The 25,400-nt window shown below is 40.9% G+C and overlaps 1 protein-coding gene across 1 annotated transcript in view; it reads left to right on the plus strand.

Annotated features, from left to right (window-relative positions):
* The window catches only part of znf385b (zinc finger protein 385B), an 84,232-nt gene that overhangs the window by 33,373 nt on the left and 25,459 nt on the right, over window positions 1-25,400 (plus strand). The window contains exons 2-4 of the mRNA XM_086220826.1: window positions 7,479-7,570; window positions 8,814-8,957; window positions 10,406-10,507. Of these exons, the coding sequence (XP_086076952.1) occupies window positions 7,504-7,570; window positions 8,814-8,957; window positions 10,406-10,507 (313 nt within the window). The 5' untranslated portion in view covers window positions 7,479-7,503. The remainder of the gene's footprint in view (window positions 1-7,478; window positions 7,571-8,813; window positions 8,958-10,405; window positions 10,508-25,400) is intronic.

Below are 25,400 nucleotides of genomic sequence, written 5' to 3' on the forward strand. Positions count from 1 at the left end.
GATGATGCAATAGATGTATGAAGCCTTTCAGGGATTTTTCAGGATTGCTGTGGTTGAACTCCCATAAGATGAATTTAGAGGAGTCTGGGGATAGTTGCTCCAGCTTGTTCAGGGTGGTTCTGATGTGGTCGGTTGCTGTGGTGGGCTTTGCTCTGGGGTGGATGTATACCAGGACAAAGAAGAGTTGGGGGAATTCCCTGGGGAGTTAGAACAGGTGGAGAGACTGACAGGAGCGCAATATCCAGAGTGTGCAATTTCTCTCTCTTATGAACAGTGGAACACCAGCACATAGAAAATACACACATAGAAACACTAAGACCTCTGTCCTGTAGTTTCCTGGTGATGTTACAGTTACGGTCCAGTCTTGTTTATGTTCCAATTGTTTGAGCTGTCTAAAAAAGCTAAAGATCTAGATTAAGGATAACTGTTGGACATTGAACTTTGAACTCTGTTTTAGAAGAGAGGATTTAAATTTTTTTTATGATTTTGTTTCAAGGGGCGTCAGGGTGGTGCAGTGGTTAGCACTGTCGCCTCACAGCAAGAAGGTGCCGGGTTGGAGTCCCGGCTCCAGCACGGAATCTTTCTGTGTGGAGTCTGCATGTTCTCCCTGTGCCTGCAGGGGTTCTCTCTGGTACTCTGGTTTCCTCCCACAGTCCAAAGACATGCAAATGTAGACAAGGCTAATTGGATACTCTAAATTGATCGTAGGTGTGAGTGTGAGTGTGAATGGTTGTCTGTCTATATATGTTGGCCCTGCGATGGACTGGTGACCCGTCCAGGGTGTACCCCGCCTTTCGCCTGGAGGCTGCTGGGATAGGCTCCAGCCCCCCTATGACCCTTAACAGGAATAAGCGGAAGAAAATGGATGGATGGATGGATTTTGTATCAGAAACTTCTTCGATTGAGTTTTTACAGATGCTGCTCCTTTTATTGCATTCAGGGAGTGCTTTAAGGGGGGAATGGTTTTCTGAAGCTTGGCCTAAAAAAATGCAAGTTTTGCCACTGTATTGAAAATCTATCACTCTATTTGAATTCTATCCAAAAGGCGAAGTGTCCTTATAATGGGGCAGTCAATGATCTCACAAACAGATTTTAGTTGAGACGTGCCTGACAGTTAATTTTTTCATGAATGATTCTATATTTTCGTACATGAAATCTACATAAACGATGCACTCTCTCCTTTTCAATTTCAGGAGTTAAAACCGTGTCCAAATATCTAGCCAAGCGGCCTGTCATTCCCTCCATTTTCTCAAGTCATTCTTGATAAGTTGTGTGAGCCCTCCTCTCTTGTCTGAATTCTGCTCTGAGGAAAGATTTAGCTTAAAGCATTTTAAAAGCTTATGATTCTGCTCTGTAGTACATACTTATTAATATTACCCTTGTATGTGCATTCATCATCCACTTTTTTGAGTCTCATAAGTTTCAGCCTCTTTCCAATAAAGCTTTGATAGCTGATATTCAGTTCTACTTTCACTGTCAAGATCCATCAGTATGTTGCCTTTTAAGGGACACATCTATTCGCCTGCTCCTTGACAGCCTCAAAAAAGAAGGACCACCAGGAAATTATAAACTTAACCGCTTGCTGTCACTTTGGTGAACAGGATGGTTTCTAAGTTAAGATCAGGGCTATTCACTGGAGACACAAACACCTGTAGTAATTTCAAGGAATGATTCTTCATTCTGTCCTTTCACTTCTGTGTTTGGCTACCTGAAAACTCCCTATTGATCACTGATGGCAGCAAGCCCATGACCAAATCCTCGTTGTCTACATGGCTGCATGAGCTCTGCTCGAACTATCTCAAGAGGTCTACACTGCTCACTCTCTACACATTGGCACAGCTACAGCTGGTGCCTACAGCTTCCCTCAAGTTTCTGGGCCATGGTCATTTGCTGCTTACATTAGATATATTTATTTTCAACAAAAGTAAATTCTGCATGCTCAAAAGTTTATGAGTGCTAACATTTTGTAATCTTGCCTCAATAAATTCTGCTTGTGGCTTAAAAAAAGAAGCTTATCTTGTGGATTGCTGAGAAAATAAGACACTGGCGCAGTGGCGCGGTGCTGCTGCGAAGCCTCACACTCACCCTGCCTCCGTTTGGGACTGCTCAAGTTGAGCATACATACACAATCAAATGTATATGTGCTGTTTTTATAATTCTGATTTTTGCCATCATTATTTTCAACCAGTAATAATTGTGATTAATTTTTTTTATCTCTGTATGAGGCAATGGGTGTGTAACTCATCTCACCCTTGGCTCGTCCTTTGGTGACAAATAAAGTATCTCATCTCTCTCATCTCTCATCTCATCTCATCTCATCTACAGGCTGTAGAAGTCATGAGATCAGATCAGTCTCAAGTTGGATACTCCATTATTCTCATAGATAGTATGCATCAAGCTCTATGTCACAAGGTTTTTGGGGGTCTTGGAGGTTTGGACTTGCTCTTTCATTCCCTGTATTATCTATTTGGCAGATCGTGTGTGTAGGTTCTCATTCATCCAGGTCATCGTAGATCGAAGCGAAGTAAAATCTGGTCAACTGGACGTAAGTTTATCTTGAAGACGTTTCACCTCTCATCCGAGAGGCTTCTTCAGTTCTAGTGAAGAGTGTGGAAACTCCAGCTTATAAACCTATGTGGGAGTGGTCAGTGCTATTGTGGTGGAAACGACCCTCCCGAGATTCACCTGGCCTCTCCAAACGACAGTCGTTGTGCGGTGTCAGGGAGTTTCAGGGGTGGTCGTTAGGGGGTTTCACCGACCACTCAGATGCTAATGGGCTGTGCTGGCATCAGCCGTTCCACATGGGTCTTTCAGCTGAACTCTTTGGGGAAGCTTTGAAAGGACTTGGTTGTAAATAGGTGAAAGGAAATGTCGCAGTCCACCTCCTCTGTTCAACGATGGTTTCTCTATCCTGACGTGGATGGCTTCTTTAACTCCTCTTTCAAACCATCTGTCCTCTCTGTCGAGAATTTGGACATGGTCGTCCTGGAAGGAGTGGCTTTCCTCCTTGAGGTGGAGGAAAACCGCTGAGTCCTGTCCTCCAGAGTTGGCTCTTCTATGTTGGGCCATGCGCTTGTTGAGGGGCTGTTTGGTTTCCCCTATGTAGAGATCCGTGCAGGCCTCACTGCATCTGACAGCGTATACCAGATTGCTTTTCTGGCTGTGAGGGGTGGGATCTTTGGGGTGAACCAGTCTTTGTCTCAGAGTGTTGTCTGGTTTAAACCGCATCCCTGTGTCTTTTAAACCAGACAACACTCTGAGACAAAGACTGGTTCACCCCAAAGATCCCACCCCTCACAGCCAGAAAAGCAATCTGGTATACGCTGTCAGATGCAGTGAGGCCTGCACGGATCTCTACATAGGGGAAACCAAACAGCCCCTCAACAAGCGCATGGCCCAACATAGAAGAGCCAACTCTGGAGGACAGGACTCAGCGGTTTTCCTCCACCTCAAGGAGGAAAGCCACTCCTTCCAGGACGACCATGTCCAAATTCTCGACAGAGAGGACAGATGGTTTGAAAGAGGAGTTAAAGAAGCCATCCACGTCAGGATAGAGAAACCATCGTTGAACAGAGGAGGTGGACTGCGACATTTCCTTTCACCTATTTACAACCAAGTCCTTTCAAAGCTTCCCCAAAGAGTTCAGCTGAAAGACCCATGTGGAACGGCTGATGCCAGCACAGCCCATTAGCATCTGAGTGGTCGGTGAAACCCCCTAACGACCACCCCTGAAACTCCCTGACACCGCACAACGACTGTCGTTTGGAGAGGCCAGGTGAATCTCGGGAGGGTCGTTTCCACCACAATAGCACTGACCACTCCCACATAGGTTTATAAGCTGGAGTTTCCACACTCTTCACTAGAACTGAAGAAGCCTCTCGGATGAGAGGTGAAACGTCTTCAAGATAAACTTACGTCCAGTTGACCAGATTTTACTTCGCTTCGATCTATTTGGCAGATCATTTATTTATTATGAATATATTGATGTTTACAAGAAATTAACAAATTTAGATAGAGCCTTAAAGACAAATTCACGCTTCAGATATCTACTGTAATCTAAAATATTATATCTATGCTATATTAGTATTATATATCCAAAAGTTGTCTGACTGAAATGATCTGAAACCTGTGGACCAAGTTCACACAGAAAGTCAAAGTAATACAAAATTCTGATTAGGTAATCAGTCACATGTGCTCTCCATCTGATTGGGGCGGGCTTTTTAAAGCTCAGTGCTTACACGATCATTTCTTGCTCTGCATTCCTCCTGCTCTGCTGCCTGCTGCTGCTGTTCAATGTGCTGTTACTGCTGCCTTGTGAATTTTTGCAAATGAACCACCTTCCCAGCATCTACCTGTGGGTACTCTGTTTCTCTGAGGCTGTTTGAGGTCTTGCTATTTCATTCGGTGTAATATTTATTTGGCAGGTATCTTATTTATTGTAAATATATAATAATTATGTATATATAATATAATTAATAAACTGTTATATATAATATAATTAATAAACTGATGCAGAGCCTTGACATCAAACTTCTGCTTCGGATATCCTTGCTAAAATATTGTACTTATGTTCAATGAATATATTGAATACAGTCAAAGTATTAAATAATCTGAACAAGTAACTCAAAGATTTTGTGCTTCAATAGCTCAGTTGGTAGAGCAGAGGACTATGGATACATCAATACAATTATCCTTAGGTTCAACTCCAGCTTGAAGGAAGGGTTTTGAAATTATGCTATTCCAGACAGGACCACTCCCTATGCAATTCAGTATTTTGCTTTTTTGGCAAAGATTTCAAATGCAGATTCAGTTGAAAAACTTTCATGACTATGTAAAATGTGAATGAGTGGTATAATCTCCTGCCCCTCAGTAACTCAGTTGGTAGAATGGATGACTTAACAGAAAAAACAGCTATCCTCAGGTTGCTGTTTCAACAGGGGCTTGAAGGGTTTTGAATTGTTTTCCTTCAAGCTACAGTTGAAGACAGAAAAAATTGCTGCTCTATTCCATTATCAGTGTTTTTCAAGGATTTCAACAGCATTCTTTCGTTTGACAACGACAAACGATTCATGCATCCATGCAAAACCTGAATGAATGGCAAATCCTCTGATTCTTTAATAACTTAGCTGGTAGAGCAGAGGACTGTGTACATACAGACAATGATCCTGAGGTCACTGTTTTGGCTTCAGTTTGAAAGACATAGCTTTAAACAGGTAATCAATTCAATTTTCATTATTTTTAAAGATATGAACAGCAAATGTCAGTTGAACAACCTTTGTGAAATGTCAGTGAGTGAGTATGGCTTTTGTACTTCAATTGCTCAATTGGTAGATCAGTGGATTGAAGGTACATAAAAACAGTAATCCTGAAATCCCTGTTGAAATCTGGCTGTACGTATGACGTGTTTTAAACTGTGTTCTTGCTGGGAGAAAAATCAAGCAGTCAGTGGGATTTGGATTTTACACTGAGAGGTCCCTCTTCTCTTCATTTACCTCATTTCATCACATCACATCATTACTCCTCCTTACAACTCATTGAATGGCAAGAGACAGAGAGTGTCTCTATTTGTTACCATGGCAAGATTGTTTGCTTGTCCAGGATTTCATCACTCCCTCCTTGAAGTCATCATGATCATCAGCATTTTTCCAGTTTCATTTTTTACAAAATTTAGGGAGTTTTTAAAAAAAAAAATTTCATCCCTTCATAGTTAGTTTTGACGAGTCTGGTGATTGTGTGTCACGTTTGAATGCTATATGCTGTTTCATTTAAATTCATCAGATCCCAAAACCCCTTACCCTCGTTGATACTTTGGAAAGTATATCGGCCTCAATAAATTTGCAGATCCCTTGTGTAATTTTCTCTGCAAGTTAGGATTGCTAACACTGATGTAATGCTAGCTTGAGATGAGGAGCATGCATCAGCATGAACTAGGCAGGTGTGCTTGTTGCTTAAGTGGTAGGTCATTGGGGTCCTTGTCATGTTGTACATATACAGCTTTGAAGTGTTCACACATCAGAATCAGAATCAGAACCAGAATCAGAAAAGACTTTATTGCCAAGTATGATTTTATACATACAAGGAATTTTTTGTAGTGCTGTTGGTGCATGCAGTCCAATAAACTAAACTAAATTCTTAAAGTGCAGAAACATATAAAAATACAAGTATATAGAATCAACATTTTTCTATTTGAAGTGGTCCCTAACCAAACACTTCATGTTATCTGAATAAGTGCAGCTAGTAGGGAGCAGAGTATTTCAATTTCTTCCTCTGTCTCCTCTGTCTCCTACACCTAGTTAAATATAGCTGCCTGATGTGAGATGTCTCACTGCTCCCACATAGTGAAATAAACTATGCAACACAGCCTCCGTTGATTGATGAAACTTCATACTATCGTCAAAATTCGTAATGGTCAGTTGTCAATCATTGATTAACTGTTCCCACCCAAAGCAATGACCATTACTCTAATGCCATTGCGTGGATGCGCTTGGTATATTTCAGCCACCAACTAGGGTTTGAGTGACATTGTGTTGCATATGAATATTTCTTTTTGTGAAACAGACATTCTTTAAATTTTATGTTTTATATTTTTACTACGAATATAATTTATCAATTTGAACTCATATTGATTGGATATCATGGTGGTTGGTTGTGATACACAGCCCTGTGCAGACATGTTGATTCTTTCTCCATTGCAGGCCTCTTGACACCAGCTGCTGCTACACCAGTCACTGTATGATAAAATGATGACTGTTCACAGTGTCTTCTGTCCCTTTCCCACTGGGTGTGTGATGAATTCAGATGTCTTAAATACTGTACACGGTGTTGCAATTAACTGAGGTGTAAGCTAACTAAAGAGCGTGACCTGCCAGGTCATGTGACTTGGCATTGCTGATAGGCAAACAGATGGACAGGAAGGCTCTGACACCCCCTCATTCACACACACACAAACACACACACACACACACACACACACATACATACGTGCTCACACACAAACACGCACACACACACACACACACACACACACACACACAACTGTATACTGTTTGTCACCCTTCCTCTCTTTTCTTAATCTCTTAATCATGACTTCATCACTCTTCTCTGGATGCTCTGCACTTTGTATCCAATATCATGAGGGCCTCAGTCTTGTCTGTCCATCTGTCACTCTGCAGTCTGTCCATCCACCCCTGTTTCCTTCAGTGTGTCTCTGTGTGTGTTTGCATGTCTCATACAAAATAGAAATACTGGTCAGCTCTCAAAAGACAAGTTTATTGGGTATATTTTTTTCCTCCTGGATTTCCTTCGTCTGTTTTAGTAAGGGTTTTGACTTCAGGGAATTGTTTGTTTAATTAAATGGTAATGAGTTTGACATGAATTCATCAGTGAATTTCAGAATGTCCTAAATAAATGATCATCATTTATCCTTCTGTTCCTCAGGGAATGAAGACACCTCTCAGCCCCTCTCAATTTCTTGACAGTGGGCAGACCTTTGCCATTAGAGGGATGTGCCAGGAGCTAATGGATGCACCTGCAGCTCTCAGGCTCTCAGTCCAGCAGACTCCATCTACAGGTGACTAACATGTACCAGCACCAGTGCTCTGTACTGTGTTCACTACAAAGTAGGAGGAAATATTTTGGGCAAGGACAAATCTATACAGGCAACGTTAGGTGACTCACAAAGCAATCCACTGTTGATATGGGTGAAAGACACCCTCCACTGAAGCGTCAGTACAAAAAATTTTCAACTGCGTCAGAAAATATCTGGTGCTTAAAGTTGAAGATGTAAGACTGGGCATATAAAAACATGCAATCTTGAAATTTTATTACAAGGGGTGATAATAAAGTCCATCCATCCATCCATTATCTTCCGCTTATTCCTGTTAAGGTTCGCGGGGGTGGGGGGGTGGAGCCTATCCCAGAGGCTACAGGTGAGAGGCGGGGTTCACCCTGGACAGGTCACCAGTCCATCACAGGGCCAACATACAGAGACAAACAACCATTCACACTCACAGTAAAGTATCCAATTAGCCTAGTCCCCAATTGCATGTCTTTGGACTGTGGGAGGAAGCCAGAGTACCTGGAGAGAACCCATGCAGGCACAGGGAGAACATGGTGATAATAAAGTGCAGATGATAAAGATCCCTGACAAGAGAAACTCATAACAGCTGTGTTGAAGATGTTTTGCCTTTCATCCAAAAGCCCTCCTGAAGAAGATAACACTGTATTTTAGAAGTACCATGACCCAGATGACTAAGAACCTTCACAGACTTGAGAAACTGACAATCCACGGTGGTCCATGTATACTTGAAATTAACTTAGAATTGAAAATCAAAAACTCAAGAAGAAAGCCATCAAATAAAACCACAAACTTTATTCCTTTTTTGAAATAGCAAGATGACTCTCTAATGGATCTGTTATGATCAGAGCTGTCCACTTACATCTGTTCAGTAAGGGAGCTAGAATAATTAGCGAGATAATCCAAACTAGAGACAACATAACGCAAGCCTAGTGGATCATTGAAGTATCCTTGAAAGTCCCCTGTTTTTTTTTTTTTTTACACTTGATACTAAAAGTACAATTTGAAATTAGGACAGCAATATCCAGAGCAAGAAGCTTCCCCCACATTACCTTTTGCTGCAACCAATGTCTCCTGCACTCCAGTGCATCCTTGTAGTTTTCGCCCATATTCTCATGCATCCTTGTAGTTTTCTTTTACAGTTTCATGCATCCTTGCAGTTGTCTTCTCCTGTCTGATGCATTCTTGTAGTTTCTCCTACTGTACTGTCTGATACATTCATGTTGTTTTCTCGCAGGTCAAGGCACTGCCTACTCACTTTGTGAGGTGTGCAACTTACAGCTGACCTCTTCTGCTCAGGCTCAGCTGCACTACAATGGGCGGTCTCACCTGCGAAGAGTGAGACAGCTCAAGGCTGGTAAAACAGGACAGCAGGCAGCAGGTGCGTTATTATTAGTCTTATGCTGGAAACGAAATCTCTTTTACAAGGAAGTTGAAATTATAAGAAAAGTATTTGGCTGATGCCCCTGAAAAGGTCATTTTTGTGTGTGATTAACATTCAAAGTTCTATATACAATAAAAAAATAAAGTATAAGAAGTGGTAAAGTAATAGAAATCTGAACAGTCCAAACTGAACCCCTGTTATTATCCTAGTGACCCAACCAAAATGTCTTATAATTAAACCATCCATCCATTTTCTTACGCTTATCCTGTTAAGGGTCGCGAGGGGGGCTGGAGGCTATCCCAGCAGCCTTCGGGTGAGAGGCGTGGTACACCCTGGACAGGTCGCCAGTCCATCGCAGGGCCAACACATAGAGACAAACAACCATTCACACTCACAGTCACACCTACGGTCAATTTAGAGTGTCCAGTTAGTCTCGTCCCCAATCGCATATCTTTGGACGGTGGGAAGAAGCTGGAGTACCAGAGAGAACCCACGCAGGCACAGGGAGAACCAAGCACCTTCTTGCTGTGAGGCAACAGCGCTAACCACTGCACCACTGTGCCACCTGTTTTGGAAAGTAAATGAGTATTTGATTTAAATTGATTTGATTTTAATTCATCATCTTTTTTTAGGGTAATTCTAAATTTTAAGATTATGGTGATCTTGGGGCATCAAAATAAAGCGCTTTCTTTAAGCTCAAAACACTCGTTACATTTGCGGATGTGCAACAACCGCGGCATGCAGTTTATTGAACTTTTCGATCCCCGGTCGCTCAACCATGGATAAATCCAAGAAAAAAAAGTTTCTAAAGAAACATTTTTGTTGCATGTAGAAATAGAATTTTGTTTTCTCTGTAGCAGTTCATTGATTTCATAATGATAACAAAAATGATACATGTGGGGTTATCTTCATTTGAGATGTCAAAAGAGTTTTCTGGCTCCTGATGTTTTCTTTCCTATGGTCATCAGGTCCAAATGGCTCCTTGAGCGTTTAAGGTTGCCAACCCCTGGCCTCGACCTTTGTCAGGTGTCAAAGCAGGGCCATAACATGAGAAATGGCAGTACTTGAAATAGCTGCAAGTTTCTCAGTGTATTAGGGCTTTATATAATTTTAACAGTCAACTATCTGTACTTTTTTTGATTAATTGATTAATTCTTCTATTATTAAAACATACCAAAGTTCCCATCAAAATATCAAGAACTTAAGATGACATCATTAAATATATTACTTTTCTGGCCAGTATATTCCTTTCATAATAATGTAACACCAAAAAAAAGGGAATGCAGTCAGCCTCATTTTGACAATGATACATCGTCCTGCCTTGCATCAACAGACCTGCTTATCTTAAGACATACTCGAGGGGGACCAAGAAAAGCAACAAATCCTCATTTACTTTTCCTGTGATGGACTAATGTTTTGTATTTTGCTGTGTTTGATTTGAGCAGGTGGTCAGTCCAGGTCTTGTTCCCAGTTTATAGGACTCTGCTCCCAACCTGCAGGGCTGACTGCACCTTTAGGGCTCGCTGCTCCACCCAGCACTACTGCAGGTAGGATCATTGCTGTTACCATGTGTAAAACATTATTTTAAAAACCCAGTATCAGCTATTATAAAAAAAAGAGTATACACACTTGTAGAATAAGAATAAAGACAAGCAACTCAATTTATGTGAGCACAGTGACAGTAATCTGCAATCATTAATCAATAAAAACAACTGGGGCAGCTACACTGGCCTGGTTAGTTGTCTATTTTTGATATTTTTTCATTGGCTGCCTCTCTATATGGGTATTTTCTGCTCTGCCCTGACACCTGCCAGTCATGTTGATGAGTTTTCAGCTCCTCATTTAGATGAGATGATAAATGCTCTATTTCTGAATTTTCAAACTTGTTCTCCTCTCTTTTATTCCTTCTTCCCGCTTGTATTGAAGTTGGTCACATCAATGCAGTGCAGTGCAATGCTGTGTCAAGACATGGCGAAAGTTGAATTTAAACATACAATAAATGATCTTTTAGTCATGTGAAATCTTTAAGGAAGACTAATTTTAAGTGATCTCTCTGTGTGAATGGAGTTGAATGTGAAAATGCTCTGTGGATTCAGATTCAGACCAGGAAGAGGATAGAGATGGCGCACTAAGAAACACCACATTAACACGATATGAGGAAGATGTGTTATTTTAGCATGCTGAGATAGGGGATTTCCCGATTTAATTGATTTACCAAATTTATTAAATGCATCTTTTGAAATAATTCAAGCATGTTCTTAACAGTCCTTATAATCTATACATATATAATGGTTTCAAATATAGATTTTCATGTTGTATTAATGTTCTTGTATGTTTGGATATATCTTCTCATTCAATTTTTTCTTTATTTTTATGACTCAAATATATGTATCATATATGCAAATATATGTTTTGTTACAAAGAAAAAATTGTTCAATAACTGTAAATATGTTTTATATTTTAGATTCCTCAAAGTAGCCCCCCTTTGGTTTGTTGAGAGTGCTGCAATCCCTTGGCCTTCTCTCAGTGAGCTTCATGATGTAGTCACCTGAAATGGTTTGTCTGCCTTGTCAGGGTTCATTTGTGGAATTTCTTGCCTTCTTAATGGGGTTGGGACCATCAGTTGTGTTGTGCAGAGGTCAGGTTGGTACACAGCTGACAGCCCTATTTGACAACTGTTAGAATTCATTATGGCAAGAACCAATCAGCTAAGTAAAGAGAAACGACAGTCCATCATTACTTTATGAACTGAAGGTCAGTCAGTCCTGAAAATTGCAAAAAACTTTGAATGTGTTCCCAAGTGCTGCGCAAAAACCATGAAGCTCTACAATGAAACTGGCTCACATGAGGACCACCCCAGGAAAGGAAGACCAAGAGTCTCCTCTGCTGCTGAAGATGAGTTCATCTGAGTCTCCAGCCTCAGAAATCACAAGTTAACAGCACCTCAGATTAGAGCCCAGATAAATGCCACACAGAGATCTAATAGCAGACACGACTCTACATCAACTGTTTATGCTTGAATAGCTGCTAAGAAACCACTACTAAGCAAAAGCAACAAGAAGAGACTTGTTTGGACCAAGAAACACAAGGAATGGACATTAGACCAGTGGAAAACTGTGCTTTGGTCTGATGAGTCCAAATATGAGATCTTTGGTTCAACCTGCCGTGTCTTTGTGCGATGCACAGAAGCTGAATGGATGGACTACACATGCATGGTTCCCACCATGAAGCATGGAGGAAGAGATGTGATTGCTTTGCTGGTGACACTTTTGGGGATTTATTCAAAATTGAAGGCACACTGAGGCAGCATGGTGGTGCAGTGGTTAGCCTCACAGCAAGAAGGTTCCGGGTTCGAGTCCCGACTTGGGCACACTCTGTGTGGAGTTTGCATGTTCTGTGTGGGTTCTCTCCGGGTACTCTGGCTTCTTCCCACCATCCTAAGACATGCAACTGGGGACGAGGCTGATTGATACTCTAAATTGACCGTAGGTATGAGTGTGAGTGTGAATGGTTGTCTGTCTCTATGTGTTGGCCCTGCGATGGACTGGCGACCTGTCCAGGGTGAACCCGCCTCTCACCCATAGCCACTGGGGTAGGCTCCAGCCCCCCCGCGATCCTTAACAGGAATAAGCGGAAGACAATGAATGGATGGATGGATGGAAGGCACATTGAAGCAGCATGGCTACCACAGCATCCTGCAGCGACATGCCATCCCATCCGGTTTGCGTTCAATAGGACAATGACCCCAAACACACCTCCAGGCTGTGTAAGAGCAATTTGACCAAGAAGGAGAGTGATGGAGTGCTGTGCCAGATGACCTGAATCCAGATGGTTTTGGATGAGATAGACCACAGGGTGAAGGCAAAAGAGCCAACAAGTGCTCAAGTGCTCTCTGGGAACCCTTTCAAGAATGCTGGAAAGCCATTTCAAGTGATGACCTCATAAAGCTCATGGAGAGGATGCCAAGTGTGCAAAGCAGTAATCAAAGCAAAGGGTGGCTATTTTGAAGAATCTAAAATAAAAACCTGTTTTGAGTTGTTTCACACTGTTTTGTTTACAACATAATTCTATATGTGTTCATTTCATAGTTTTGATGCCTTCAGTGAGAATCTTCAGTATAAATAGTCATGAAAATAAAGAAAAAAATTATATGAGAAGGTGTGTCCAAACTTTTGACTGGTAGTGTATGGATACATATCTAGTGTGTACTGTGTGACTGTCTTATTTTTATATTGTATTTGTTATATTGTGGTACGGCGATTTTTCTTTTGTATTTCTCTTTTACTTCTGCATTTATTGATGTGGTATTCTGTGATACACCTTGTAAGTCAAATTTTGAAAGTTGATATACAAATTTAGGTTAACAACAGATGATTTAACGCTGCCAGAGGTCTTGTTTTTGGGTGGCATTTTGTCTGTTTGTTTGTCTCTCTGTTTGTCTGTAAGATTGTGCAAAAAGATCTGAATCAGATTCTCAGGAAACTTGGTAGAGGAGTGTAAAATGGACCTAGAAATAATTCAACAAATTTTGGCAGATCTGTCATAGTGCCACCAGGTGGTATTATGCACATCTTCTTTTACACTTTGATCTATGCCTCTTCCTACTCCTCCTCCAGCTATCATAAACGCAGTAAGAAATGCCTTAGGAACTTGGTAAAGGGACCTTTTTGATATTTTGCTATCAAACACAAAACATTTGTAACATAACTGATATTTTCCAAACTTGTTGAGAATTCCAGCCTGAATACATCTACAAGCTGAATTGGTCATACTACCCCCTATGGAAAAATAATCTTTAGAAAGCATCCTAGAGCTTGCAGGAAGGTGTGGTAGCATCTCAAAGGAATGCACAACACTCTTCCTTCAAGTAAAATCAAATTATTATCACATTTCAACACCCTCTTGCTCGACGGAACAACCACATATTGTGCTGTGCAAAAGGGTGGACCCGCTGCTCCCAGCTACCACATGTGGAAGGGGCTGAGAGGTGGCCTTGATGGAAGTACTGTATGTGCTCTCTGAGTGGTTTCAAGTTGAAGTATTTTCATGGATTCACAGGACTTCCAGCACCTTTTGCTGGTGAAGATACTGTTGAAGCCCTTTGCTTGACCCCCTTGGTTGTGATTAGATGTGACTGGGACACTCTTAGAGCGTCTTCAGTCATTCAGACCAAGTTTTCTCATGTTAAGCCAGTCAACATAGTGTGAATGTGCGATGAGAAGTGCGGGAGTTAAAGTGGAGCAGACAACAGCAGGTCATTAAACCAGGACACAGAGCTGCTCTGAACCACACCGACATGATTTCCATCTTTATATTATGTTTAAATATATCACTTTTCAATTTGTCATCTTTGTTTCTCTCTATTTGCTAACCCAAAACACAATGCAGATCTTCCATTGGAAACCTGCCATTTCATGGAGCTGACGTCTGAGTGGCGCTATAGCCAAGCATTATTTGATTAATATCAGTCTTTGTCACCTATTTAAATTACCAGTGCCTGTTATTGTTAAAAAATGTATACATTTACAGAAGGTATAAGCAACCAACTGATATTCTTTTTTCACAACAACAAGGGGTTTCTGAGAATGTGTTGCGATACACAATGACAGAATTTACTGAATTTCCTCGTTGTCAATTCAAATACTATATAATATTATATAAATACTGCATATCACTCAGTTAAAGAAACATTAAGTGGCATGTAGGATGAGTGCTTTTCCTGTTATGGACTACAAAGACCCTTGAAAAAACAATGTTTCCAAACTTACAAAAATTATACTCACCAAATTACTGTGCAACTTTGTCAGGGTAGATGGGAAACAGAAAGACAAGTGTGACAATCAGTGTTATTGTAGACTGTACACTGATATGGGCACATCGTATGTAATTACAGCAGCTACACACACAGTCTCACATATGCACACATGCACCCACGCACACACACATCCAAGCACAGCCATACGCATGCGTTCGTGCACGCACACACACACACACACGCACACACACACACACACAGTCACAGTCACAGAGCCACTCAGCTTGAGTGGTCATGCCTCTCTCTCTCGCTCTCTCTCTCTCTCTCTCTCTCTCTCTCTCTCTCTCTCTCTCTCTCTCTCTCAACCTCTCTCTTTCTTTGACCATTATGAGATGCTCGCTCAGCCATGAAAAGCTCTTTGGCCTGGACTCAGCTCCTCCAGGCCAGCCGTTTGCGTTTGTGTGTGTGTGTGTGTGTGTGTGTGTGTGTGTGTGTGTGTGTGTGTGTGTGTGTGTGCAAGACAGTGACCTAGCGAAACTCTCTGAGTGGCCTATCAGCAGCCAGGTCAGATGACATCACAACCAATACAAACAGTTCTGCTGCAGGGGGTTTAATACTTTGTGAGCTTCTAAATCAATCATGTAATTGAAGGAATCAGTTTGATATGTGCATGAATTCTTGTGATGCTTAATTCAGATGTTTCAATCTGGATAAATCAGGGTGGTGAAATCAGGCCATGCAATGTTTTTTTGGTTATTTTCCAGAAAAAAAAAATTAAAAGAGCAACATTACATAAAAAATTTGGTGCCCAATTTGTTGAATTGTGTTCCACAGTGTAAGTATTGATAACACTATAAAAACAGTTGTTTGTAAGACCTGTAATTTGCCATGATCATTTGGTCATGTCAAGGTTAAAGATGATTAAGTATCTTTTTGAAAATATCAGAATATGGAGTATTATTTCTATTGCATCAAATTCCAGCAATTAAGGTGGAATGAAAAATATATTTTATAAACTGATCACATTTGTGTAAAAATCCTTATCTCTAAAAACAAACAATGCATTAGTGGTCCAAGCCATTTACTGAAGTAAAAAGTTGAATATAAAATATACATGCTGCAAAATACTGAAATCCACAATGCAGTTTTTACCTAAATTGACTTGCCTCTGATTTGATGTAAAATCATTGTCTTCCGATGGACCATAATCTGAGCACACATGCTCATTAAAATGCATGAATAATACTGATTATGAGCAGGCAGAAGAGAGACAAAAACATAAATAGGAAACGATAAAGACACAACATTCACAGATTATTGTTTTTAGAAACTATGGTATCAACTCAGTGCCAGGCAGCGACCATCGGGAGGCAGCATACACTCTCTAACACACAAACACATGCTTAGTCACTAATAAAAGAAGTGAAATCCCATGATCAACATGATTACTACAAATGAGTAGATAAATTCCCATAAGACCAATAACATTTACTGTATTAAAGCATTTCTCTTAGCCTGAGTACTGAGTCTGCTTGTTAGCTAAATTTAATTAGCTCTCCTGGGCTAATAAAGGACAATATGTTATCTTGCCAATTCCCAATACAAAGCGAGACAGAATTGTAGTAGGGGTGTATGTGTGTTTGTCAGAGAGAGAGAGAGACAGAGAGAGAGAGACAGAGACAGAGAGAGAGAGAGTGCAATTAATGTCCTGCATTCTAACATTTGCTCAATACAAATGACTAAGATGCACTCTCTCCTCCTATTCTAAGGGCCTATGTTTAAACTGTCTTCTTAATTTCATGACAGTCATAAAGAGAGTATTATGAAGCTCTGGTTCTGATCTTTACTTTGTGTTTCATACTGTCAGCTGCAAAAAAAATTACTTTGACTGTTTTATGGAATTTGGAGAATTAGCTATTCCTATGACGAAAGAAGCAAAAAAGAAAAGAGCAATGATGCATTTCAAGGGGAAAAAGAAAAACCAGAAAGACAGCTTTGCAGCTCACAATGTTTTTCCCTACCTTTTAACTTTTTACCCACCAAGTCTAACAAGCTCTACTCTGATTCTGAATGGCTGGTAAAGACCTGTCTGACTCTCCATGTGTCAAGATAGCATTGCTATGTGAGGAGCAGCAGAGAGGATCAATTAATTCCGTCATGGCTAGCGAACGTACCTTACTTCAAACAGCAGAGCTGAATACAGTGACGAATATAGCAGAAGTCTTATTAATCAATATGCATCATGTGTCAAGCATATCCTGAGAGTAAGCTGACAGGATTTCTGTGTATTTGACATGCACATTCCTTTTTTTTTTTGTTTACTTGTGCTTTGACTTTATTGCAACTGTGCACTGAAAGACTTGCCCAGAAGAATTTCACATACTTTATGGCTAGACTGTTGTGACTGTTGTAGACATCGATGTGACAATAAACAACTATGAAATGTATCAACATCTACAGTTTATACACAGAAAATGAGCAAGTAATGGCACATTCTATCTCTCTCATGTTTTCCTTACAATGATATGCTGATGGTGTAGACCTACAACAACTTGATACATGAATACAAATCTGTTTCAAGTTGTTTCATCACAGGTGCAGAGGAAATGTGTGAGATTTGTCTTCACTGGCTTTACCTGCTACAAGTTGACATAAGTTAAAAACAGCAACAATTCATGTTTTCTTTCAGCTACAATTCTATAACTGCATTAGCAGTAGCTGATCGTCTCCTGTGCTGCATACATAGCAGCATTATCCAAGGACAACATGTTTGACATCACAAGCTCCCTAGAAGTCAATAAGTATAAGCAAATCAGAAGCAGAGTAGTCTGGCCAGACTGCAGGTAGGAAAACAACAATGAAATTGCATTTGTGTGCCTCCAAGAAGTGACCTTAATCTTTGACCACCAAATCTTTTAGTTCACCAGTGGAGTTTTGTGATACATTTGAAGAAATGATGTCTAGGCATTCTTGAGATATTGTAATCATCTGAGGTCACATGACCTTGATCTTTGACCACCAAAATCTTTTCAGTTCATCACCAAGACCTATTGGATGTCTGGATGTTTATTCCAAATTTGAAGAAATTACTTAAAACATCCATCCATCTATCCATTTTCTCCTGCTTATCCTGTTAAGGGTTGGGGGGGGGGGGGGCTGGAGCCTATTCCTGCGACTTTCGAGCGAGAGGCGGGGTTCACCCTGGACGGGTCGCCAGGTCCATCACAGGGCCAACATACAGAGACAAACAACCATTCACACTCACTGTCATACCTACAGTCAATTTAGAGAATCCAATCAGCCTAGTCCTCATTTGCATGTCTTTGGACTGTGGGAGGAAGCTGGAGTACCAGAGAGAACCCACACAGGAACAGGGAGAACATGGAGACTCACACAGAAAGATCCCGTGCCCGAGCCAGGACTCAAACCCGGAACCTTCTTGCTGTGAGGCGACAGTGCTAACCACTGCACCACCGTGCTGCCTCTTACCTAAAACAATATGTTATTATTGAAGTTTTTTTTTAAAGAAATAGCGAAATAGCACCTAAAGTGAATACAAGTTAAAAGCTTAGAAGAAGTTGTTTATGTGCAGTTGGGGTGGGGGATGGGTCCACCCAAATGAGCTGCAACTTCTTCTGTGAAGGATTATTTTATAGTTGAAATGTGGGCACAAGCTCAATACAAGCTATGCTCAGCCATTGTAATGACCTTACTTGTCCCATTTATTTTTATTCGATTTCCATGGCACCTCACCAACACTTCACCTCGTCATTAAAATCTTATTTTTAATTTTAGTGATGTCCTCAGTCACTCTGTATGCTCCTGTCCTTGCTTCCCTCTGAATTAAAGGACTAAAAGCTTACATCATCCACCTCTCTCTCCTCTTTTTGGAATCACAATGCCTTGAAGTGGCTGAGAGGCAGTGAGCCACATGGACAGAGAGCGAGAAAGAGGGATTTCCATTGAGACAGAGAGGCTGTCATCACCACTCACCCTGAATAACATCACCTCAGTGATTCACAAACACTGTACGCTGTCTCTCTCTCACTGTGAGTCGGTCGCCTCTTCTATCCTTCACACGCGTCTCTGCATCCAAGCAAACAGACGCTGATTCTCTGCTGTTTGCTTTGGGTTTTCTCTCCATTGCGTTTTGTTAACAGAGGAGCAGATGATAGAGGGGGAGGGAGGAGGAGGTGAAACAGCTGTCTCCCTATCCATAATGTGGAGTAGTTCCCTGAGTCGAGGTAGGAAATCCTTCTGCTTGTTTTTCTTTTAGCTCCTCAGTGACCTGCTTTGGTTTGCAGACTTTTGCCATGTCCTGTTACATTATTATGTGCTTCTGCTTGTGCAGTAGGTGGTGACTTTAGTTGGTGAGTTAAACTACAGGGTCATGACCTGGACTTGAACCTTGAACTGAGGTTGTAATATCACTTCTGGCTGTATATTCAGCCTAAAAATGTTTGCGAGACAGAATGGACCTTTCATCAGTTACTATGATTATTTTAAGATAATTTGTTACATCACAGTTTAATTAACTGCCTTTCTCAGTATCTTCATCAGTCTATTTTATTGCATTAATACTTGGAATGGAAACAGATAATCAAAATAAACGCTAGTATCAGAGAGTACATACCTTCAACAATACTGAGGCATTTCGCTGAGGGAGATGCTTAGAGGCAAAAGCCAAACACACAATATAAAAAAGTTGGCATTTTTCGAAATGTCAATCAAAGCTGGTTTAAGAGTTAATCAGTTTCAAATTTCATGTCTTAATCAGTTTTAATCAGATTTAAAATTTGCCTATAAATGGGGAACTGTAGATGGACAGTTAGCTCCACTGTAAGGGTTGACTGCTTCAGCAGCATGACATTTTCCAGGAATATCAGTAACTAAATCACCATTATAGACACTCGAGCCTCTTACACAGAAAACCTCCAGAAGTTTATTTGAAGAAGGTGTATGGCTGTTTGGGTGGAAATTCACAGTGTGATTTGTCCACTGAATGTCTGACTGCCTGACTGTCTAGCATTCCTCTGATTATAGATAGCATGACTTCTGTGATTACGCACACACTGCTCATCAACAAAACAGTGCAGTGTGTGTCTTGCCTCGCAATCTCTCTCACCCACACACTAACACACACACACATGGTATATGCTATTAATCTTATGGGGACTCATGATTGACCTTCAATTCATTCATATGCATCCATTCTCCCCATAAAACTAAAAACAAAAGCCATTGAGTCACAATTTGCAGATCTCATGAACACTCTTTGCAAAACTCCCTAAAATACGCTGTGTTGTGCTGTGATGCATAATGCTAAGCACAGAAAGCAAAAGTTAAACTCAATTCAAGCGCAGGTTTTATAGCTGAACACTACACCCCAAAAGCGATTGCACAGTTTTCCAATGATGTAATGAAATCTATACAAACCAGTTCAAAGTGCACAAGTTGTAGAAGCATCATGTGAAATATCACAGAATGTGCAGCAACTACTCACTTTTTTAAAACAATTTTTAACGGTCTAAGTAACATTTGTTGAAACCCTCCACCTTTGTCTCAATGTCTTAATCACTAAACTCAATATTCTAACAATATTATCCCAGATTTTTTTTTTAAACCCATTTTTTTAAACACCCAGTGCCACTTTTGTTACAAATCCTGGGCACTTCCTGTGCCTTACAGGCACTACCCATCTCTGCCAAACTGGGGAGAGCCTAGAACTGGTCTCATGTGTCCTCCTCCACATGGCCTGTGAGCAGACCGCATCTTGTCACGAGTCAGGGGGGACTTTCACCAGTAGGATCACGTTATTCCCATTGATTCTTTCCCCCTCCCATCAGGCACCCTGATTGACCAGAGGAAATGCTCGTGTGACCAGGATTGTTGTATGTTTTTGTGAGGGGCACCTGGATAGGAAACCCCTTGGAATACGGAGAGAACATGCAATATTCAAACAATATTAACAGTATTGTTTTGAAGTGAATTTTTACTCTTTATAATTGTTGAATTAACCGAATTATAATATTTTGTTTTTAAATGCAATATGCATTTATGGCACTGTAACAGTAAATGTTTTTGAGCCACATGCTGAATATAGCGTTTTCCATTTTTAAATGTGTATTTTGAATCCTCATTGATATTTTGAGTTGAACTGTCTTTAAGTTTAATCTGACCACATTGTTTGATCTTGAGCACAGATGACAATTTTGTGAGGCAGTTGTTTTTCAGTGTGGGGATTTGTGAAGAGATTGAAAATAAGGTTTCATGTCTACAGTTCTGGAAAAAGGGTTTCAAGAGATGTAAGAAATTTTGTGATTGTGAAAAACTATGATTGTTTAACTCTAAACCTGGCCCTGACCAGAGCCGATTTTTAAAAAAAGGCCCATTTATGCTCAACGTACGTACGAAAATGTGTGTTTCAAACAATGTTACCATCACTGCTCGCATAATTCCATGGATCCTTTACATTGGCATGGATGTTAACCAGTACATGCACCCGGAGGCAGCCCACAGTCAAACGTTTATGACAATAACAAAGTAAAAAAACAAACATGGCAACCGTGGAGGAGGTGTTGATAATGTATATCTTGCATAAAAGACATAAACAGAGACAATAATAAGACAGAAACTCGCACAATCACCCCTCAAAAAGGTAAACCCTTGCTATTTCTTCTTTGTGTCTCACTAGAGCTATGTATCAGGTAGTGACAGCAACACCGTTTTTTTTTAGGAGGCTTTCTGTTTTTCTCCAAAAACTCAATCCTGCAACAAATCATGAAAACACAGTTTATAGTAGCTCACTGTTACTCATTATGGTTTCAGTTAAAGTCTTGTTCAGTGTTTTACTTTGTACTACTCGCAGCTAGGAAGAACTATCTCATAATTCCAAAGGCAGATTTCCATCAAATTTCCTCATCCAAAATCTGCTTGAATTTCAAGGAATCTATGAATTTCCCCTGAGGCGCCACTACAATTTGACCACCACCACTGACACAGCTAAAAAAAAAAAAGCTGAGCTATTATTGTGTTTTCTCTTCTGATATTTACACTCACAGTAAAGCATTAATTTGTTTCTAAAAATTTTTTTTTTTATACATCCTGTTCTTCTTGTTAGATCTATTAACTCTCTTAGATATTAGCTCCCCGGTTGTCTTTTACATTCTTTACTGGTCTGTCGCATGTGTGTTTTTTTGGATGAGAAAGGATCTGAATGTGACCTACTTACGCACACGCACACACACACACACACACACACACACACACACACACACACACACACACACACACACACTCAAACACAAACACACACACACATGCACATAGTCTTGTTATGCTAATGTGTGTGTTTCTCTGCATAATAATAATGCAGCATGATGGCTAGTGCTGCAGTCAGCAAAAGCACAGTCTGTGTCGCCTTCACACTCATCCCTCTCTGCGGATAAGGACTGTTTAAGATGCAATAGTACGACAAGTTCTCCTCCCAGTAGGATCACTGGTGTATTAATATCCTGTCTTCCTCCAGGTTTCAACTCCAGCTGCAGTCCTTTCAGCTACAGCGCTATCTGGAGTGTGAAACCAAACAAGAGAATTCCTTCTGTACTGATGATCATCGGTGTAGGTGTCTGTGTTGGAACAAGTGGAGTACATGCATCCCCATTACTCAATAAGTAGGAACAAAGTTCTAGTTTAGCTTATCGTATCATACAGCATTGCAACATGGTTTAGCTGGTTTAGTCAACCAATCCACGCATACAAGCTGAGAATCATGCATCCATGTTTTTGTATATTCAGATGTATGCTCCAGAGGCACTTTGATTTGCTGCTAGCATTAATTGGCAGTTTTTAACCAGGCAATCAGCCATATACCTAGTGTCAGACCCACTAAGAATATAAGCTTTTTACATACGGAAGGCATTATTTTTATGTGGAAATAGCAACATTAGCAACAAGGGAATACAAGAATTCACGCACATCGTCACATCATCAGATACTTGCATCGCTAACTGAGATCTCATGGACCTTGCAAGCACTACTGGTTCTTTTTTTCTACAACTATTAGTATCCAGTGATGGCTAGTTCACCTGTCTCTCATATAGTGGTCCACTTGACTTGGCTTCCCCAGCTCACTGAGGGCCTATGCAGTTATTCCTCCAAGGGAAAACCATGGCATTCTCTAACAGAGGTGTGTTCTGTGCACTGCAGAGACCCTGCTTTTAATATTAATATCCAGTATTTTTTATTCTATTAATTAATTCTATTAATATATTTTTAATCTTAAATCAATGTGTTTTTGAGTTACTGAGCATATGGCTGGAATTGGATTAGTGTGGAGGATGTAAATTACAATGGACGATGCCTTTGAGTTTGTAAAGTGACATTTTTTTGGAGCTTGCTGCTTATTTAAATAATCAAAGGAATCCTTAAAGACTGCTTTTTTGGCTTTGTAGGACCTCAACCATCGGATTCCACTTGATCTATTCTTCTCATCATGCAACCGTTGGCTCAGGTTGTTGTCTGCCTGGACAAGTGCAGCCTTCAGTTTGGCCTTGTCCTCCTTCTGTTTGACCAGGATTGTCTCCAACTCTTTAGGATTCATCATCTCAGAGAGTCAAGCAATGACAGAGCAAAGGGTCGACCAGAACCAGTATAAATGCAAATGGAAAGCAGCAGGCCAACATTGAGGCCAGGAAGAGTTTGTTAATTTGGTATCAGCAAAACCACCTGCAGCCACTGCAACCAACCTGATAGCACCAAAATATTTGCTCAATTTAGTTATATTAGAGTTGTTGAGAGTGTCCTTAAGGCCTCGCTACAATTGGAAGAGATGAGTTCCAGCAGGGTGCACTTGACATGCAGAAGTATGGACAGCGGCCACACACACACACACACACACACACACACACACACACACACACACACACACACACACACACACACACACACACACACACACACACACCTGTCCATGCAAACAGTCAGGTGCCAACAGCTGCCACCTCTCTCACTGTAGTTTGTTTTACAATGTGTAGCATACAGGGCATGTCCTGTTCTGTTCCTGTGATGAAATATAACATCAGATCAACAAGAATCCTGACCAAATACTCATAGAGCTCAGTGATGATGGAGGTGTGCTCAGGTGAATGGGAGCAGTTTGAGTCTAGGCCAGTTGGGACAAACTTTGGGACTGTGCAAGGCAACTGGACCATGTGCACGTCTGCTATAAAATTGATATCCATTGTCAAGCGCTTATTGTGTTTTTGGAGTGTTGGGGTGGGGTGGGGGGGCTGGAGCCTATCCCAGCTTTCTTCTGGCGAGAAGTAAGGTGCGTCCTGGAAAGGTTAGTCCAGCGTGGGGCTTCCTGTATAGACATTCTCAGACAATTCAGTCTCCAACAAACACGAGTACCTCCGGGCTCAGGCCCTAATTAACCAAACAATTATGATTTCGGCTTGTGGGAGGAAGCGGGTATACTTGGAGAATTCCCACACAGACGTTTGGAGAACATGTCAACTCCACACAGAGAGGCTCGAGCCGGCTGGTGGACTCAAATCCAGAACCTTCCTGCTGTGACCATGCTAACACATGTATGACCGTGCCACTCGAACTCAATATCGTGCAGGCCAAAAAGAGACATTGTATTATCTCAATTTCAAAATATTACAGTATGAAATGTGTTGTTGTGTGTTTAAAATTTGTTGTACCATAATATTTCTCTGTCCATCAATAAAACCAGGAAAAATACAATAATTCAACATTTAGAACTTAAGTATGAGGCGAAGCGCGTCCCCATACTTCTTGGCATATATTATTTTAGACCACAATTTCCTTGGAATAAATAAGTATGTCATTCTGGTGGTCATTTTGGTGTTGATTTTTGGACTCTTTTGTCCATGGAGAATCATTCTGTGATGCCTTCAGGGCAGCCTAAACTGTAAAGAGACTGCATGTTTGACAGGTGGAGCTGAAGATTTAATGGTTAAATGAAGCGGGTTGAAGACACATTGAAACATGAAGTACAAAATTTCAATCTTGTAAGCAGCAGTGTAGCAAGCTAATTTAATCCTTAATCAGATTTTTGCTCTCGGTATGTGTCTGTCTTGTCCTCACGGATAGAGTTTCTTCTCTCTGGTGGAAATGGCAGCAGAGGATTAAGAAGTGACACACAGAAACACACACCTGGCGCTGAGGGTCCGGGGGGTTCAGATAGCGATGACACATGCCACTCTGGCTGGAGTCACCTGATACATTCTCTCACTCGCTCTCTCTCTCGCTCTCTCTGTGTCTCACACTCAGAGTGAGTAGTGGGTGTGTTTGGCTGCTGCTCTTTGATTCGTAAAAGCAGGGTAACATGGGCGGACAGAGAACAGCACAGTACAGTAGAAAACTCTGGAAGTGGATGAGGGGTTGAAAAAAACCTGGATCAAGAAAATAAAGGCATCCATTCCAGGTGGGTTCATTCAGATAAATATTGCCATCTTCAGTCTTTGAGCATTCATCACGTCCTGCCTGTGAATGATGTTACTGCTGCTGTCAGTTTCTATTTAACTCCCATCAATTCTAATAATTTTACAGTTTGATTAACAGCAGCAGATGTTTCTCTGTCATCGACTGAGTTAGATGATGGCATGATCCTGTAATATACCACAGATGAGGAAAGAAGTCACAGAAAATATTCCGTT

Source organism: Aulostomus chinensis, chromosome 12 (assembly GCF_037954235.1).
Source record: "Aulostomus chinensis isolate RoL2024-O1b breed Wild chromosome 12, RoL_Achi_v1.0, whole genome shotgun sequence".
Taxonomy (NCBI): domain Eukaryota; kingdom Metazoa; phylum Chordata; class Actinopteri; order Syngnathiformes; family Aulostomidae; genus Aulostomus; species Aulostomus chinensis.